General features: G+C 44.8%; 1 protein-coding gene across 15 annotated transcripts in view; it reads left to right on the top strand.

The window, feature by feature from the left end:
* nrxn3b (neurexin 3b) overlaps positions 1-19793 on the top strand; it is a 215121-nt gene that overhangs the window by 96220 nt on the left and 99108 nt on the right. For 8 of the 15 annotated variants that reach the window (XM_019891069.1, XM_019891081.1, XM_019891070.1 and 5 more), the window contains 10 exons: positions 781-1164; positions 9774-9977; positions 11847-11873; positions 12925-13044; positions 13172-13284; positions 13404-13672; positions 13804-13994; positions 14216-14389; positions 14889-14915; positions 16863-16982. In XM_019891069.1, coding sequence (XP_019746628.1) covers positions 781-1164; positions 9774-9977; positions 11847-11873; positions 12925-13044; positions 13172-13284; positions 13404-13672; positions 13804-13994; positions 14216-14389; positions 14889-14915; positions 16863-16982 — 1629 coding nt within the window. The remainder of the gene's footprint in view (positions 1-780; positions 1165-9773; positions 9978-11846; positions 11874-12924; positions 13045-13171; positions 13285-13403; positions 13673-13803; positions 13995-14215; positions 14390-14888; positions 14916-16862; positions 16983-19793) is intronic. The other 7 variants (XM_019891083.1, XM_019891076.1, XM_019891079.1 and 4 more) reach the window with 3 other exon arrangements.

Genomic DNA, 19793 nt, shown 5'->3' with positions numbered 1-19793 from the left:
TTTGATTAATCCCCAGACCCCCCCCCCCCCCCCTCGTGAGATAGTGGAGAGGAAAGTGGGATTTTCACAGCGAAACGCAGAGAGGAGATAGAGGGATACTAAACTGAGGGATTGGCGAGAACGTGCGCATAATCACACTTTTGGCTCGAGTCAAATGTTACTTGCCGCTGAATGAACCTTGACAGTCGCCAGAGATTTGGAGTCTGCGTTTTGTCGAAGGCGCGCGACCTTTGGCTGTCTTGCCGACACTGTACTGTTCGCGCGTCGCTGATGAAATCTGAACGTGCGTCTGAATGTCCGTTTTTCAAAGACTGATGACGCCGGCTGCGCATTCCAAAGTCTCTTCCGTCTGCGCTTTTCAGCTCTTGTATCGAATATCTTTTCCATCGATGCCTGTTTTGTCCCTTGTTAGGCGTGTTGAGCTGAGTTGAGTACTATATGTACAGTCACTAATTGGACCCACAATGTTGTTTTTTTTCTCATTGAAGACTTTGATGTGCTGCTTGTTTTATCAATCATTTGCGCCGTGTTTAAACTCCACACTGTTCACGATGTCATAGTGTGTTTACCTTGTGCCATCACATTGGCATCGACGACTTTTCAGCGGGATTCAAGTGAGATTCTTATCAACCTAACGAAACATTTTCGATCATCTAACCAGAACCAGAAACGAGGCCGCTCGGCGCACCAGCTTACTTTTCCATACCGGATGAACAGTTTTCGTGAACATTTTATCATCGCGGTTGCGTCATCTTTAATGATGGATCTGTCTTCCTCTAGGCATCATCTCTGTAAACAGCCGCCGGACACCTTTCACAGCCAGTGGAGAAAATGAGATCTTAGACCTGGAGGGGGATCTTTATCTTGGCGGTCTTCCTGACAACCGCGCAGGTTTGGTCCTCCCCACTGAGCTCTGGACCGCCATGCTCAACTACGGCTACGTGGGCTGCATCCGGGATCTTTTCATCGACGGACGCAGCAAAGATATCCGACAGATCGCCGCGTCCCAGAATGCGACGGGTATCAAGTCTTCCTGCAGCAAGGTGACGGGGAAACAGTGCGACAGCAACCCTTGCAAGAACAATGGACTTTGCAAGGAGGGTTGGAACCGCTTCATTTGCGACTGCACGGCAACCAGCTTCTGGGACAGCACTTGTGAAAGAGGTCAGTCTGCTTTTCGATTCCTGAGAGCGTGCGCACGGGTCTCATCAATTCCCGATGATATCCCAAAACAGAGAAGCCAGATCATGATTTGTGCTGCCATGCATGAAACGTATTTCACAAAGCGTGTTTTTGTGACAATGTTGGAAACCGTGATGCTATTTTTAAAAAAGTCTGCAGTGAAATGTGTGCCGACCAAACCGGACTTGAGATTTTGTTTTTCCGGAAGCCTTTCAGAAAGATTTACTCAGATTTGACGTTTGTACCAAGAAGCGACGGAATGCTTGATTTCGTTTGTGTCTGCGAATCGGTCGGGAGTGAACTTGTTTTGTTGTGAAATGGGCTTTTCCTGTCTCGGTTTTAAGAGCTTGGAGGCATTAAGTTTTTATTAGAAAGGGCAGCTTAGGAGCGTGTTATCTGAGCCTTTTGTTGAAATGGCTTTTGTCTTTCCTGCTCTTTTCCAAAGACTTGACCTGTTGATGAGTTGCGGTTACAATGTGTACTTAACATTGAACATCATGGCCGGCGATCATCTCCAGTGTTGTTTAGAATCCCGTCTTTATGTTCTTGAGGAAATAAAATCCACATTCAAGCGTCACCGTCATTGCCAGAAGTGCATTTTGCAGAAATGTTGTGGCTTGCAAACTTGCATGAAGAGTGTAAGATGGAGCTTAGAGATCGTCGAAGAGAACGTGTAGTCAAACATTTATTTTTACGGTCAGATGATACCTCAATCTGCCTCTCACGTACAAGCGAGCAGCCGTCTCGAATTTATGCCGCCTCCAAAAGCACCTTTATTTGCGGTTTGCTGTCCTGTAAATATCTATAAATTTTACCGACATGGAATAAACAGACGGGGGTTAATGTCATCCTGGGAATTTTCTGCTCCCTTAATGCCGCATGTGTCTCAGGAACTACGTAAATAACCACTCCAATGTGGCTGCTTATTCTCTCTCTCTCTCTCTCTCTCTCTCTCTCTCTCTCTCTCTCTCCCTCACAACACACACACACACACACACACACACACACACACACACACACACACACACACACACACACGCACGCACGCACGCGCACCTCTGCTTGGCATGTCTTGTCTACTTTAACCCACCCCATGAGACCCGACAGCAACAATGATCAGAGGTGTGCTGCGGTGGCAGGAGAACAGATGTAGTGTCGGCAGGCGAGAGAGCCGTTGTTTGCGCGTAATAGGTGTAAACGCTCAGTGCTTCTGCGGCGAGGTTGGTGTTGCTCCAAAATTGTCTGTTGCGAAATGTAGGCAAATCAACCAGATGAAGTACTCGTAAATGAAATGCAGAAAATGCATTTGGGGTTTGCAGCATACTAAAAACTCTTGTAAGAGCACGTTGTGGGAGTGGGCATTATGTCAGTACTCTTTAGTTATATAAAAGAAATATTGCTTGTGAGTCGATGAAGATTTTGACTTTTTGACATTATGACTTTATCGGCGTTGTTCTGCATGGACTATTAGCATTATCTTATGTCATCATGAGGGTTAGGTGTGAGTGAGCCTATTCCAACTCACTTTGGGCAAGAGGTGGGGTACACCTTGGACTGATCACCTGTCCCACATATCGACAAAGAACTCTTCCCAATCATGTTTACAACCACTGACAATTTAGATCCATCACTAAATGCACCATGCATTTTTTTTGGCATGTGAGAGGAGACCAGAGTAGCCCCACGAGCACGGCTTGGACATGCAAATGCCACACAGCATGTATTGTCGACTTAATTTTTAATCCTAAAAATAATACAGGACGTGGTTGTCATAGAACAACATTGCCAAAAAAAAGATAAGCGCATCCGTGCGTATTTTTTTTTTTTTTGGCTGTGTGGCAGTGCCAGTCCCCCATGCAGGTCGGCGATACCGAAGCTCTGACCCTGACCGACCCTCTCATCCGTCGAGTGACTGAGAGTGCAGCCTTGCCAAAACCGCTCACCCTATGAAGTGGATTCAAATAAGGCTGTTGCCTGTCAGCAGCCCCAGCAGGCACCCAGTGAAACTCCAAAAAAGAAGTTGCTAGCTCAAAATAAAGCAGGGCAGTATATGACTGGAGCTCTGTGGTTTCAGGGCAAAATAATACACTTCAATGTGATTGCCTCCAGAGCACTGTTGCTCTTGTGGAATTGAAAATGGTTCCTACTTTATTGCAACCATTGTTGTCACCTTTATAGTACAGGGGTTAATATTGTAATATCTCCATGAGTACTCTAATTGGGTTGAACACATTTTTTTTTAAAGCAGTTTTGAAATAGCCAGCGGTGAGAGTCACATTTGAAAGATGGAAGAAAAAAAAAAATCCCCTGATCATAACGTTTCAATGTGGTGCTTTGCTCTTTCTCTTGTCTTTGGGAAGACAACTTCAGGCTAAACTCATTTTGAATATTACATGAAAAGGTTACCAAAATGTTATTCCCTATCAAGACATCTTGAGCGGAAGATCATACGTATTCACATTGTGCTTGAGTTTAACTTGCAAGTGGCGACGTTAATTCAAGGCTACAGGGAGCTACGGTATATGTGATGTCATCCATTGACTTCGCTGAGGAGATCGTCCTGTCAGACGCTCAGTCTGGGATTCAGCAAGCCTGTCCTGCCATCCAGCGTGTCTATTTGTAAACTGTGTGAGAGCCCACCTGGGTGCAAGCTTTTAGAACTCTGGTTGGTACCGACTGTGTTGTGCGACTGATAAAGTAGCTCAATTAATCAGGTAAACAGGCCTGTAATGAAGTGTGTTTGTCTATCTGCCTCTCACACCAAGCTGTCCCACCCACAGCCCCCTCCCCCCAAGATCTTTTTGCTGCACCTCTGTGTAACAAGGCGTTACACAACCAGAGTCCAAAATACAAGGAAGGGAACGGAACACACACAGACACGAAACCACTGGAGACAGATTGGATTGTGGCTAATGCATATTACATTTTTCCCTGACAAGATGCCTCCGCCCACATACAGTAAGTGGCTGTGTTTTCCAACTGTCAGCGGAGAGCAGTACAGAACGCTCCGGGCCCAGCCGATGGCTTGAAATGGCTTCGGTGCGGATCAGTCAGCAGGCCTCCCTTTTCCTCTTCACCTTTCACTGCAGGAAATGGACTTTGCATATACAGAGTGCAATTTACACATACGCTAGCGCCGCAGAAAGTTGTGCACGTTGGTTGCGTGCGCTCGCGACGAGCGCAGACCATTGTAGGCCGGTGAGCATGTGATGCAGAGCACGCGTGACAACTATCACTGTAACTGTCAAGGCAATGAAGTGAACACATTTTCAATTTCGGTGAGCATCCCTTTTTTTTCCGCACACTTGCTTTTGTTTTAGCTGCTGACCACTGGGAAAACTCAAGCTAACATCAAGAATGTTGTAAAACTGTTTTTTTGTGGTCTATGTCCTGTATTTTGGCGGCCATTTTAATGCTGTTCGTATGATTGTTTCAATAATAATAATAATAATAATAATAATAATAATAATAATAATAATACGAACACATGGGCTGGTGTGTTTAATTGACTCTATTTGATATTTTCTCAAGTGGTTGCATAAAATAAAATCATCTGGAGCCAAATGCATTTTGGTGCATAGTCTTTAATTCTGAATCCAAATGATTTTATGAAGTGCAACCACTTAACAAAATAAAATTGAGTTAATAAAAAAAATTTCAAAAATTAAATAAAATAAAATTGACGCACCCACACTCGGCATGCTACTTGTACATTTCACTCCATGTTCATTCGGGAAACCGGAGTACCCGGAGAAAACCCATGCGGCAATAACCTGTGGCCAAGATCCACATTTCAACCTTGCTGTCGTGATGTCATTTCTGTCTTTGGTTGTTTGGCGCTTTTGTGCAGGGAAGCGTGCTAAATTCATCCTATTTTATGTTTAGCTTTAACATGCCTGAATTGTGCCGCTTCAATAAAATTCCGTGGCCTGCATTTTTCCCAATTTCAACCGTTGAGAACAGACCCTTCTTCTGTGCCCTCTAATCTCAGCTTCGTTCCATTTGTCTTTTAACGCTTATCGGCTGGCCGCTGTTGAATAATCGTTGAATTGGGCGGAATAATGACTTTCTTATCTTCCACATTATCAAGCGTGTCGCACATTTTTCAAGGCGCGTTCGGCAATTCGCCCGGTAGTACAATGCTGCACGGGGGCTGTGGAAACGCCTTTTTGGAATGATTTTTGTCCTTCTTTGACCATCTTTTCCCTCCCGTCACCATTTGCAGTACAGAGAAAAATGGTTCTACGTGATCGAAGGACATGTAGATTGAATTCTATCTCTGTGGATGCCAGCTGTAGAAATGCCCCTAAAAAAAAATATCCCTTCTCTCTTCTCCTTGAGAGAGGACATTTGAGTTGGCTGCCACTCAAAATGTGTTTCCAGCCTTCAGCGCCAGGTGATAGACTGACGGTGGTCTGACATTCGTCTTGCCATGCTAGCTGCCAAGAGCGGCTCAGGCAACTCGACGACCAACATTTATTGAACGCGTGAAAGCAAAAAGCACAAGTCAGGCCAGTGTTGGGGTGGATAGATGTAGAGGCCAATGAAGAATGGGGATGGGAAAAAAAAAATCGCTTGAAAGGTTGGAAATACATCCGAGACACTTGGGGGGGGAGAGTTGTTTGAAAATGTTCACCCAGGAGAAAAACACACTCAACTGCATTTAAAGATCCGTTCGTTGCCGTTTTTACGCCACTTGGCACATTATGCTTGTTGCTCCCTAATCCCCATTTGTAATTAAATGTGCGCTTAGGAGCAGCGCAGGGGTTACGTAAACCCACACTGTCATTGTGGCTCCTCGTGCCGAATGTGGAATGAAAGATGGGAACGTGCCATCTCAAGTCTTCCCATGCTTTGTGTGTTGTGCCTTGTCTTTTTTTTTTCCCGTCCCACCAGTGCGCACACGCTTTTAAACTCTTCCCGTCGTGCTCCTGTGCGGTTTTCCCGCTCGCGCTCACCACGAGCGTGTGCTTCCAGTGGAAATAAAAGTGTCTCTCCCGCCAGCTGAAAAATTTACAACTCTCCGCAAGTGTCACTGTTGGATGAGCATTTTAACCAATTCAAGGAAGAAAGTACTGGGACTTGTGTGTGACAAGGAGAAAGGGACGGACTTTGAAACAACATCAATGGTCACTTGACCTTTGACTCTTATTACCAATAACTTAGTCTTTTTTTTTTTTAAATTACCAGCTGTCAGTAGTCTTTTGCTTGGTCTTAGTATCATTTTCATATTTTATGACATACCTGCCTTCTCTAAATTGTCCCCCTTTCTCACCCCCCCCCCCCCCAGTTTTCACCTGCAATTCATAGCGGCTGTCTGTCTTATACTCTGCTGCCCCCTGTTGGTGGGCATGTTTGCCTCAATGTTTGTCCGTTGACTTGGCTCACGGCTGCTGATGCTGATCACTGAATGATGTCATAATGAAGAGCTTATAAAACAGTTCAGTATTTCAAATTAAGTGTGATCGTGTGTAGTAGTCGTTCAAATGTACTGTAAGCGGGCATCACATGCAATGTGTTCCTATTCTTCACCCTTAGATGCTAAAGTGGGCCACAAATGATTCTGAGAGATTATTTTGCACATAACACAACACGACATCTTGTGCCTCGGTCGAAAGGTGCTCCTCACAGCTTCCATAAGAAGCAAACAAGGACGATTCCCCGTATGCAAATGCAGATCTTTGAGGCAACGAGAGTGCTTGAAGTGGCAAAAGCCGCAATTTAGCCACAAGAAAGTAGCAGCGTGAGTTGGTCCTAAACTATTCTCTCGCTGGCTAATTCTGGATGTTACTTACTACCTCAGCCTTTCCTTGTCCGTGACCTCTATGTATGTGTGTGTGTGTGCGTGTGTGTGTGTGTGTGTGTGTGTGCGCGTACACACCGAGCTGAGGGTTTTTAACCCACATTAATCATCACCAACTGCCATTAATCAGACAGTCAACATCTTTCAGGTCAAACACGGCTGCTTGACTTTGAATAATCCATCTTATGAAGGCACGTGGAACCATTTTAGAATGCCTTTGACCGATGATGAGGTTAAGCCAATGGCACCGTCGGAGTGAGTTAGCGACCTTCTGTGCCGTGGCTTAAAATAGAGCAAATATACATATTTATTTACCAGAGAGGGGGGAAGAAAAAAATAGATTGTGCTTGCGTGGCTTGTTTCCGATGCTGATTATATCTGTCACATGTTGATAAAGCTCTGCGGATTTAGCTCATCCCCATGTAAAGCCTATTCAATATGTCTGCTGCACAAAACCGCTTACTGTCTCATATTGACGCCACACCACCACAGCTTGTGGATGTTCCCGTTCTCGTGAATGTATCTCGTGCGCATTTGAAGCGCAGGAAGAATACTTTTAATCCTGCTCAATCTTAACCTTTTCCTGAATTGTTGTTTTGGCTTGCCATGTAACCTAAATACAGTTGAGTTTTTTTTTTTTCTGTAGGTCTGTAAATTTGGATTAGCGTTTGTTTATGATGGCCATTTCACCTGAGCCAGCCAAAAAAGTGCCCCCCCCCCCCAATCCCCTTAAGAAATGGCACAGCTGGACAATGAAGCACCCGGTGAAAGTCCTTTGAGTGGCCAACTGATTTAATCATTTTGTCAGCAGTCCTACCAAGAGCCGTGTAAAACCCTCGAGATGTTTGGAGGTCATTGTGTGCTTTTTGGTGCATACGGAAATAGGCTCCCACCCTGTCAGGCATACTTGAACAGCAAACTCATTCAGGAAAGCGGAGAAAATGTTACAGCAGTGCATTTTGAATGTTTTTTTTTCCCCTTTCATCATCTAACCACTTATGTAGTTGCTGTATGTTGACAGGCATGTGATGAAAAATAAAAGCTGACTTGACAGAATTGTCCCTCTGTCGGAATATAATGCCACAAAACACCATAAAGGAAACAACCCCCGCCCCCCCCCCCCCACCCCCCCGAACATTTGTGAAGGTTTGCATCAGCCGCACTGCTAATTGTGTGAATTGCGGGCACAACACGCATCGTCGTAACTGACATTTCAAGTGACATTTCCATTGCGGCTCTCTTGGGAAAGACGATGTGTAAATATCGTGACGCAAATACTTGCAGCATGTGCCTGAAAGGGACACATTTGATTTTAAACTAGCCAATAGTCAATATGCAGTGCAAGGTTTGGCGCAAACAATGTTCTTGAGGCAAATTCTGTCGGACAAACGGTATAAATCAGCACAGGCACGGAGCGACACGCTAAGTTTTGAATTGCATCACCGGGAATTTGGAGTAATAGCCCATAATGGTTAGCAGACAACGTGCGGGGCCTCTCCCTTAAGTGTCGTATTGTGCTGAGGAAAATGTTATTGTGAATGGATGTGTGCGCAAAGTGTCTCATGAATATTTCACCAAAAGTTAAAACATTATATTCAATTCAGAGTAGACTATTTTCGAGGAGCAAGTTCATTATTTCATTTACTCTGCAAATGTGCGGAACTTGCTGCTATTTTTCTATCTTATAAAAATGTTTAGGAGTCAGCCGGTAAGCCACGTATTTGCATACATTTTAATTTGGAGGAATGACTTGGACCACAAAAGTGTTTTTTTCCCTTTTCAAGCGCTGGCAATGTTTTCCTGACACTCCTAAATTGATGGTCCGGGTTTTTGCCCTTTTAAGAGCTGCTGTATTGAAACACGTATTATTTTTTTGTGTATAGTTACCTCAAGAGACCTCGAGTCTTCTCTGTCTTCGCTTTTCTTCCCCATGCCCGCGCTGTCTTTTTCTTCCTCGTTGAACTCGAGTGAACGGAACAGTCTTTGAACCCTCAGCGTGTGTTTCGGCATTTTGCAGATCATATTCATGATGTCGGAGTCATTTCTAATTGCTTCTACTTGCCGTTAACGAAATCCCCCCCGAAATCTTGCACAATTAGAGCAAAGAGACAAACAGAACGCTGCGGCGGGGAGCAAGCGGGATGATGATTTAATTTTCTGCACACTGAGCAGCACGTGAGCGCAGCGCAGCCCCAAGCTGCCAGACATTGGCCTGCCATGTGCCGGATGATGAACGCTGCTGCCACCGCGCATGTGGGACACGTATCTGTGTCTCGCAATGATAAAAGAGAGGGGAAACGCCTGAATGGGTGCTGCAACTTTACAATTTGTTCATTTGCTTTTCACCTTCATAAAGTGTATTCGTGTATGTCGCCCGCTTTATTTAATCTGCTGTGTCTGCACCATAAACAAAGCCGTCACAAAACAAATGACACCGGCGCGATAATATCTGCATCCTTGCCTATTCCCACAAATGAGTTTTCTCATTCCGCCGTGTCAGGGCTGCGCACCACTCGCAGGCCAATTTTAAAAGGGAACGAGAGGAGCTGCGCATATCGGCGCCGATATCAATTTGCTGTGTTCACGCCCACAATGGCGCAAAATTCCCGTTTTAAAAATGCGCCCGGCAGCCCGCAGCCCACTTCTGTGCAAATTAAGACTGCTCCCCGTGCCCGACTAGATATAGTATGTGTGTCTATGCTGGTGTACAATTTATTTGGATTCAAATTTACCATTGCTTAATTGCCTTTTTGTGCATGTGTGTTTCCCCCCCCCCCTCCCCCTACAGAGGCATCCATCCTGTCCTATGACGGCAGCATGTACATGAAGGTGGTGATCCCCAACGTGGTGCACACAGAAGCGGAGGACGTCTCACTCCGCTTCATGTCCCAAAGGGCCTTCGGTCTGCTCATGGCCGCCACATCGCGCGAGTCAGCAGACACGTTGCGATTGGAGTTGGACAGCGGAAGGGTCAAACTGACGGTCAACTTAGGTATCGTATACAGCCCCGCCCCCCCAACCCTGGAGGCTGACCTCGACTGGCTTCAGGGGAAATTCTTTCGGTTTATGCATTGTTTTCCGTCTTGCCTTTTTATTTTTTATTTTTTTGGTGCAGACGTCAAATCAGACCTAACACGTACTAAACCAATTCTTTGCAGTTGCATGTTTTTCTGCCTTGCTTGGGCTGCATTTTTTTTTTCTGGCCTTGTCTTTGGAGATTGTTCTCTTCACCAATCTAACACTTAACTCTTTCATCTGCTGCAGATCATAGCACCAAATCATTTCCTTTTTATTTTCATCTAGATATTCTTTTCAAATGTGAGAGAATGGTGGCATATTTCTTTGCAACGTTGTAGTTGATCTATTGCGGGAAACATTTAGTGTCGCCGCATTGGTCTGCATTCTCGATGTGTGGGTCTGTTACTTTCTTCCTCCTCTTTTTTTTTTTTTTTTTTTGGAATCTTCATCTTAGCAGATTCATCCATGAGTGGGTCTCTTGGTTTAGTTAGCATCCCCCATGCCTTGCTCAAAGATGGCACTCACCCCTTCAAAGGCCCCGAGCCTGCGGCCCGCCTGACAAACAGCTCGATGCCACGGCACCCAGCGCACCCGCAGACTCGCCATTTGTGACACGTATCGATGATCCACAGATTGTAGCTGACAATCATGTGTCACGTAATGCTAATAAAATTCATTAACCACTTTTATTTTGTGAAATATTCATAAAGGGCCATGCGGTCTCCAACCAAGCACTCAAATTCAAACCAAAATGTAAGCTTCCCAATTTTGTTGTCGCCCCTTTTGCCCTCAACACGGTAGCCTCTGAAGCGGCGTCAGCAGGCCTTCTGTAAGGTGTCGGTGCTGCGTGGCTCGAGGGTGTTTGCTCCCACTTTTCTGTTGCGGTTGACGGCACATGACCTGCCTCGGGGTCTCATAAATTTCAACCTGCACTCTCTGACTCGAGGTGCAATGTGCTCTTGATCTGTCATAACGTTACATCAGCCAATCAGCGGCAATTCTTCTTTTTTTTTTTCCTTTTATCGTGCATACTTGATAACGATGACAATACTTTGACTCTATTGCTAGGTTGTCAAATTGATTCCACCATTAAATTCCAAGTGGATATTTTCCAATAAAAATGACCATGAATTTGGATATTGCTGCTGGATAGTATTGATTTGGCCAAAATGTCGAAAAGACAAAACTGTAAATTGGAGACTATGCCTACATTTGTTGTCGCCCCTTTTGCCCTCAACACGGTAGCCTCTGAAGCGGCGTCAGCAGGCCTTCTGTAAGGTGTCGGTGCTGCGTGGCTCGAGGGTGTTTGCTCCCACTTTTCTGTTGCGGTTGACGGCACATGACCTGCCTCGGGGTCTCATAAATTTCAACCTGCACTCTCTGACTCGAGGTGCAATGTGCTCTTGATCTGTCATAACGTTACATCAGCCAATCAGCGCCAATTCTTCTTTTTTTTTTTTCTTCTTTTTTTCGTGCATACTTGATAACGATGACAATACTTTGCCTCTATTGCTAGGTTGTCAAATTGATTCCACTATTCAATTCCAAGCGGATATTTTCAGATTAAAATATGACCATGAATCTGGATATTGCTGCTGGATAGTATTGATTTGGCCAAAATGTCGCAAAGACAAAACTGTAAATTGGAGACTATGCCTACATTCCACGACATATCCTGCCTGTTGCCTGTAAAAGTACAATTGTTTTCCCACACATTTTAAATGGCCGCTGGCATCATGTGACCGTCCCCGGAAGGTGGCTTTCTCTTGCACTTGGATGTCTGCAGCTGTAACTTTGAAGGATGCAAATTCATCTGTCACTTATTCTCCCCCTCCCCATCCAGATTGTGTCAGGATAAACTGTAACACCAGTAAGTCAACATTCTTCTTCTGGAGCCTTCCTTCGATAAATGTTTGATTAGAAGAGGCTGTGTGCCAGTTGGAAAAAGGGCTGAGATGTGTGCATGGGGGTGGGGGGGGGGATTTCACAGATAAGAGGCGAGAAGTAATAGCCGGAGATCAAAGTTATGCAAATCAGACTTAACGTTGGCCATATATTTTAAATGGAATTAATTCAGGAGACGGCTTTTTAATAGTTCCCTGTATGCTTCTTAGAATAGCTCTGCATTTGATTTTGCAATTATACCGCACTAATTGCAGTTCACTCAACATCCTGTTTTAAATAATACAGTTGCCGCGAATAACACCCTGTTACTCAAGACACAAGAATGCTACTATTTTTATTATTTTTTTTCAAGCAATGTATCTCCAAATAAAGCACACAGAGAAAACAACACTGTCCACTTAACGGTGGTACATGAAGTGGACTACCAATGGTTTTACAAGATCGATGTCTCACATTTAGTCCAATCCAGCTGTCATTATTCTAGCATGGATTCTTCGATCCACCAAATGAACACCCTTTGTTCGATCTTGAGTTCTAAGCTTCGGCGAATTCTTGCCGCAGTACAAGCGCTCCTTCTAATGTTCAGTGATCCTAATATCCCTTTGACTCCCCGACTGGTTTCCTGATTAACTATTCATGTTATGATAATCTGTCGTTTGTAATTTGACCGAAACAAGGGTGAACATTTGGGAAATGGGGAGAGGTAATGAAACTAGATCAGTGACAGTAATGAGCTAACGGGGTTCTAAGATGGGGAGAAGGGATCATTTATCAAATGTTCTCTTAGCAGTGAGGTTTTGGATGGGTAACAGCAACTGGGGCCATGCTTGCACTGGATTTTAGGATGACATTTTTTTTCCCCTCTCCTGAAAAAACCTTTTCCAACCTGCCCCCCCCCCCAAAAAAAAATATTCATGTAAAGTTATTGGATGTGAAGAATATTAATTTGTGTTTGTTGCGCACCCCTCTCCCCCCACCCTGTCTTAACCAAGTGACTAACTACCGGTCCTCTTCAGGCAAGGGTCCTGAGGCTCTCTATGCTGGACAAAAGCTCAACGACAACAACTGGCACTCGGTGCGAGTTGTCCGCCGCGGTAAAAACATCACACTCATTGTGGATGACGACATGGCTGAAGGTATTTTCTGTTTGACCTTCGTGATTGTTTATTCCGATTCTCTTCGGAGTGTGTCTGCTCTTGCGGTACGCGGAGTCCTCGGCCGATGGTACTTTTCGACTCTTCTGCGCTTGCTCTTCAATTTTAGGCCAGATGGCAGGCGATCACACCCGGCTAGAGTTCAACAACGTGGAGACGGGCATCCTCACTGAGAGGCGCTTTGTGTCCTCTGCGCCTTCTTCGTTTATCGGACACCTGCAGGTAGAAAGTCCAATTCCTTAAAACAATGCATTGAAGTCAAAACAAAGCTGCTCTGTATTATTATTATTTTTTTTGGTAGGGCAGATTAGATGATCACGAGTGTTACGATTTCTGCTCAGAGCCTCAAGTTCAACGGCATGCAGTACATCGACATGTGCAAGAACGGGGACATCGACTTCTGCGAACTCAACGCCCGCTTTGGCATGCGCTTCATCATTGCCGACCCGGTGACTTTCAAGACCAAGGGCAGCTACTTGGGCCTGGCCACTCTGCAGGCGTACACCACGATGCACCTCTTCTTTCAATTCAAGACCACCTCTCCCGATGGCTTCATCCTCTTTAACAGCGGCGACGGGAGTGACTTTATTGCCGTCGAACTGGTCAAAGGGTGAGCGCAACACCGTCCACCGGAGGATTATTACATTGACCTATTTGATGATTTGGCCTGTGTGTTTTTCCCTGAGCGCTTATTTGGTTTGGGGGGGCGGGCTCATTCCTCCCACACCGCTTGTATCACAGGTTCATCCACTACGTGTTTGACCTCGGGAATGGCCCAAGTCTCTTAAAGGGGAACAGTGACAACCCGCTGAATGACAACCAGTGGCACAATGTGGTGATCACGCGAGATGCTTCCAACACGCACACGCTCAAAGTGGACTCCAAGTCAGTCACCCAGAATGTCAACGGAGCCAAGAACCTTGATTTAAAAGGTCATCTTTACCTGCTTTGTTTGACTATTTGTTTATCACGTCTGCTGTTACCGTTTATTGATGTTACTGTCGGAGCTGAAACATGTTTCTTTGGTCTGTCACTTTATTAGCCGTTTACCGCCAGACTTTTAACACTTTGTTTTGTAATGACCGCAGTGTCGTGAACCGATGCTCACGGTTACTGATGCTCATTTACCTCTTTCCGCTTCGTCTTGCTTTAGGTGATCTGTTTGTCGGAGGCCTGGGCCCCAACATGTACCAGAACCTCCCTAAGCTGGTGGTTTCTCGTGAAGGCTTCCAGGGCTGTTTGGCCTCAGTTGACCTTAACGGCCGCCTGCCGGACCTCATCAGCGATGCCCTTTTCCGCAGCGGGCAGATTGAACGGGGCTGCGAAGGTACAAATTGCCTGTCGCTTGTAACAACATGACCTGCTTCGTTAGAAGTGTTTTTTCGCAAGCCTTAGTGTCGCTTACTTTACTCCCCCGACTTAAATTCATTGTTGGAGAACTCCAACAACTTCTACATTTTTTGCAATTTTGTCTTGTTTGCTAAAAGTAACTAGGAGCACAGTCATATGCTGACAATATGTAGGTCTTACTCCTTATTTTTATCTTGCAGATCGTCATGGTGTACTTGTAGGTGTTTAACTTGCCAAACTTGCAAATGCAGAATTTCTCAGTACCTCTAGAGGGCGACATACTAGCAATGTACAGCCTCTACCGCTGGCTATTGGGGCTGGTTTAAACTGCCTTTGACTGTATATAAAGTCTTTCTTCAATCTTTGAGTAGACTGAGCAGTGCTGGTCCTTTACTAACATCTTACCCTTGTTTTTCCGCTTTGTTGTCTTTTTTTTTTTTTCTAAACGACGACAATATTTTTCCTGCTTTACAAAGTTGGTTTCACCAAAGCCGACCTGCAAGGTTAGAGGGCTAAACTCCGTTTCTTGGAGGCCTGCTTGCCTGAAAGTCTGCAGTGTGCAATGCATCATGGGTGCCACCATGGCAGTCTTGTTGCGGCGGTGACTTGCTCTCTGGAAAACCAAAAAAAACAAAGGAGCTGTGACGGAACAATCAATAACGCCCTGTGTGGTTGCTGAAATAGCTCAACCGGCCATCTAGCCATGTGTCGCGGTGTGTAAATTAGTTTTGATGGAAATATAGATGGACAGGGGGCCTGATTCAAGCCAAGCTTGTGACTCACAAACCTAAAAAAAAATGGCAGCCACGCAGACACTACAGGGACAAAGGTATTGGCATACAGTACATGTCCGTCATTAAACCTCCACGTTTGGAAAATATGGAGGTCAATAAATTCAGAGCCGTTCAAAGTACACGTCGTTGTAAGATGAAGACTCAATTCATCAAGATGAATCATTGAGAGGCAATGTGTCTCATCACAATGGTGATTGTGAACTAAAATTATAGGCTGACGTTGATGCAATGAGTCTCCTGTCTTTGACAGTTGTGCGCAAGGCTGATGGATCAGGCCTCTTCCTCATTGCCGTCATTGGCCCTTGACAGAGAGCAGGCACAGCCTACTGCGTCAGAGCAAAAAAAATAAATAAAAAAAAGATTCACAACAGAAAACACACTTATAAATTGTTTTTAAAAAATGCTAGGTGGCGTCCTACAATACATTCCGCTGTACTGCACTTTCAGATGGCAAACTTGATGTTTTCTACTTTCAACGTGTTCTTCAATCATGTTTACCTTGCATTTGTCTTCCATTACTTGGACTCTTTTTGTTTATTTCACTGTCCAGACTGTTTTTCTTACTTTGAGCTTTTGACTGGGTGGTCATCCGGTCGTCTGTTTTGATTCGGATTTGAGGGCTTTGTTATCGTCTTGCCGAAGCCGTTTACTCACGGCTTTCCGCATTGCCGCTCTGCGTACTACTGTATGGATTCAAAACTAAGAGTGAGCGTTTGGTGTTAGAGGATGCTCAACGCACACCCCGTTTTACTTTGAATACCTTTTCTGGCTGAGGTGCAGACTAGATATGCACTGTGTTCTGTACATGTTTCTCTCTCATGTGCCTCATTAAATCCAAGTCGAAATGTTTGTTGGGTATTCACAAAGTAAAAGTCTTTGAGAAAAGCGAATTGAGAGGAAAGCTTGTTGTCACGAGAATTTAGTAGGGATTTAGACAAAATGTTAAAGCAGGAGGAAACTATTCTTGTGTATAATTATAGCGATTATTATAATTCTTCATATTATTATTATTGACATCTAAATGTTTCCAATATTTTGCCCATTTTGTGCCAAAATGGAGCATTTTTTTCCATCCTATGCACAGTATAACATTCATATTTGAAACAGTTTCCCATTAAATCCTTGTGTGAATATGTTGGCTTGGAACATAATTTGTCATTCTATATATATATATCGTTCAAATAGTGAATGTTTTCTTGCTGTTTTGTCTTGCTTGTTCACCGAGGGAATGCAGCATATGAAGTTTTACTAGGATAAAACTTTTTTGGGAACACTTCCTGTTGGTAGGGAGAAAAGTGCATGCATGTCCACTTGCAGAGAAACAATCAAATATGGGAGATGTTGACAGTGTCGCCACGGGATGGGCGCCAGGAGCGTATTCACAATTAAGAAGGACGGCTCAAACTTTTACCAAAGATGCTCCCACTAAAGAATTGTGTACTGTATTCATTAAAGATGTGGCTACCTTGTCTTAATTCATGAGCCGATTGTTCGTTGTGCTGTACTGCAGCCCAGGTATCTTGTGGTGACACTGCTTGCTCCTTCTTCTTCGGCTGTATATAAAATCTGCATGTATGCCACTTTATTGCATTTCAATTGTGCACATGAATGTTGCCTGATGACACTTCCTCATCACTCCTTTTTCCCCACTTGCAGGGCCGAGCACCACCTGCCAGGAGGACTCCTGCGCCAACATGGGTGTGTGCATCCAACAGTGGGAGAACTTTACCTGCGACTGCTCCATGACGTCTTATTCGGGGACTCATTGCAATGACCGTGAGTACAGCTATGTTATGCATTACCTTCGCAATCACAATTGTGCCTGAATTCGGGGAGTTTGCCAATCCACCTGTAAATGTGTCTTGAAACATCCTTAGAAATATTGAATTGGGAATCATGCAAAAAGATATTCTGGGGTGATCTTTGTAGTGGAATGTCTTTGAACTGGTTTTATAGTATTGCAAAATTAAATATTTAGTCCTTCTGGCAGTCTTGGCAGTGGCCTTTACGGAAATGAAGGAGCTTAATTTAATCAGACTCTTTGGAATGTATTTTTCCATACACGTAAACATGTGAATTTTAGCAAAAACGAGGTCCATTTAGAAAATCCAAAACCGAAACCGTTGACTGACGTCATTCGTGAGCCATAGAGAGCGTTTGTGCTTTTCGGAGTTTGACCACCAGGGGGCAGTACGTCCATACGCACGACCGCACTCTGTCCCTCCGTGCAGAGTGAAAATGAGATGCAATCTCTGGACCATGAAATCAGATTTCCTGCTACTTACTTTCCTCCACCGCTACGTTTCTTGTTCAGGCCTCTTGCTGTACGCGTCCCAATGTATCCCCACGGCTCATTCACCCACTGGGATATATTGCATGATGACAGTGAAAACCAGATCGAATCATATTTAAAGCATCTTTTTTTTTTTTTTTTTTGGAGTTAAATTCAGAAGCTGCATAGAAATTTAGATGGTAAGAGGCATATTTTGTCTTGCGTGTTTGCTTTCTGGCTTTTTATTCAGTGAGCATATTGCTGTGAGAGGTTTTCTAATTAGCAGTGTAGGAGTGTAGCTTCACTCTGTTTCTTTCAGCGCCCCCACCACCCTCCCTCCCCACTTAATAGCTGGCAGCAAATGGCAATAATTGTCTGCTTCCCTGACTCCTCCTATGACATTTTTTTTTCCCCAAAAAAGTGAAAAGAATCATAGCAAGCGAGAGCACTGTAAGTGGCTGAAAAAGTGTATCCACTTTTTTTGGGGGGGGATGCATCTCAGCAGCCAGGAACCAACCCTGCTCCGTTTTTCTCCCCCTCATGTGTGCCCTCAAAGTGTTTTCAGAAAAAAAAAATTTAAATGAATCTATTAGTCCTGCCTGTCTGAACAAGTTTCTGATGGTCACCCGACTCTCTGGGAGCGGTAGGGAAAAGAGGAGTAGCAGGCACTTGTCTTCCCTTCCACATCCAGAGCAATTACTCAACTTACGTAACAGAATTATCACTGCAAAGGTCACAGCATTGTTCTCCGGTCAGGGGTATGGTAAACAAACAGGATGACAGAGCACAGAACCAGCAAACTCATGCCGACACTCATTGGTTCGATATGCATTAATGTCATAATCATGAACCTGTGTTGTTACATATATACATTTGAAGCTTGCAAAAAACTGATCCCAGACCAGCGACGACTTTTAGCTGGTTCAGAGGTAGTGGATTATGTCAGCGGCTGGAGGTGGTGACCACAGGACCCTGACCCGAACATTAGATTTACAACGAGAATCCAGCGAGCTCTGGTTTTGTGCTTTTTCGTAAACGGATGCATACGATTACGTACAGACGTAATGATGTCGCTCCAGATTGGCCTTCAGCCATGAACGCTGTCATAAATGCTCGACCGAACCGGCCTATTATAAGTTGGTTGTTGAGAGTGCACAAAAAAAAAAAAATCTGCACTGTTTACCTTGATGACTTTGTCACCTAAGACAGACATGATGGTTTTTGGTGGTAGATGTGCGTCCCGTGGACACTGACCGAGCCGACCATTTCAAACCTTAAGTGTCATGTTGGATGCTGATTTGGATTTTGACAATCAGATCAGGGGAATTGGTTCAATCCAGCTTTTATCACTCGGGGCAGCGATCGTGCCAATTGTTTCTCGGCAGCGCTTTGAAAGAGGAGTAGTCCTTGTCTTTGTCACTACCCGGTAGGAGTACTGTAATGGACTCTATGTGGGGGTTAAGGCTTTGTCCATTAGTCCCCTGCAGATCATACAAAATGCCGCTGCGTGTCTCTTCACCGGCACATCTAAATTCTCTGCTCTGCTTTGAGGATTATTTGCCTTTGAATCATTCAAATGCTCTCGCTCCATTCTACCTCTCTCCGTTTCTTCACCATTTTGGGCCCACCTGGCCGCATTAGACGGGTTTCCACAAACAGTCTTGTGGCAGCGTACAGTGCAATCCATCTCTGACGTTCAGCCTCTTTCCGCGAGCAAAAGAAATGTTGTATTGCGACAGCAAAAGAGAGAGGGGAGGAATGATTGAGCTGCGGACATTACCGACCGTTACGATGAGGGGGCGTCCATCTGTTTTGGTCTCAGGCACGTAACCTTGAGACTGCCGGAGCGTTCCCAGGAGCCCGGCCGCCTTACCTCTCGCTGACCGAGAGCCCGGCCGCAGACGCGTCCATCCATCAACACTCTTTCCGGGGCACGTTTCAGGAGCGGCAGCTCCACATAGAAATCATCCAATCCTTACTTTGAACGCCTCGGCAGAATTTGGGTTTCGGGCAGCTCTACCTGTCATGTGTTATGAGCAGCTGATGGACGAATCTCAAAAGTTTCCCCTTGGTCTTGGATAGACAGTCGAAAGAAAAAATGCGTATTGTCAACACTTTGGAATGAACCTAGAAAACTGGTCAAAACATCGAATCTTTACGTCGAAGACGGTTCTTAATGAATAACACGTAAATGACATGTTTTTCGTGGAAATGACAATTTTGCATTGGTGCCTGTTTGCCCGTCTGACAAGCGTGAGAATGGGTCGAATCGAGAGGCAGCTTCTTATCAGCCCCTCCTCCCTTGCGGCACGTTG

This window comes from Hippocampus comes, unplaced genomic scaffold (assembly GCF_001891065.2).
Source record: "Hippocampus comes isolate QL1 unplaced genomic scaffold, H_comes_QL1_v1.1 scaffold174, whole genome shotgun sequence".
NCBI lineage: Eukaryota > Metazoa > Chordata > Actinopteri > Syngnathiformes > Syngnathidae > Hippocampus > Hippocampus comes.
Note: the sequence above shows the minus strand (reverse complement) of the source record. Positions and strands in the feature narration are given on the sequence as shown.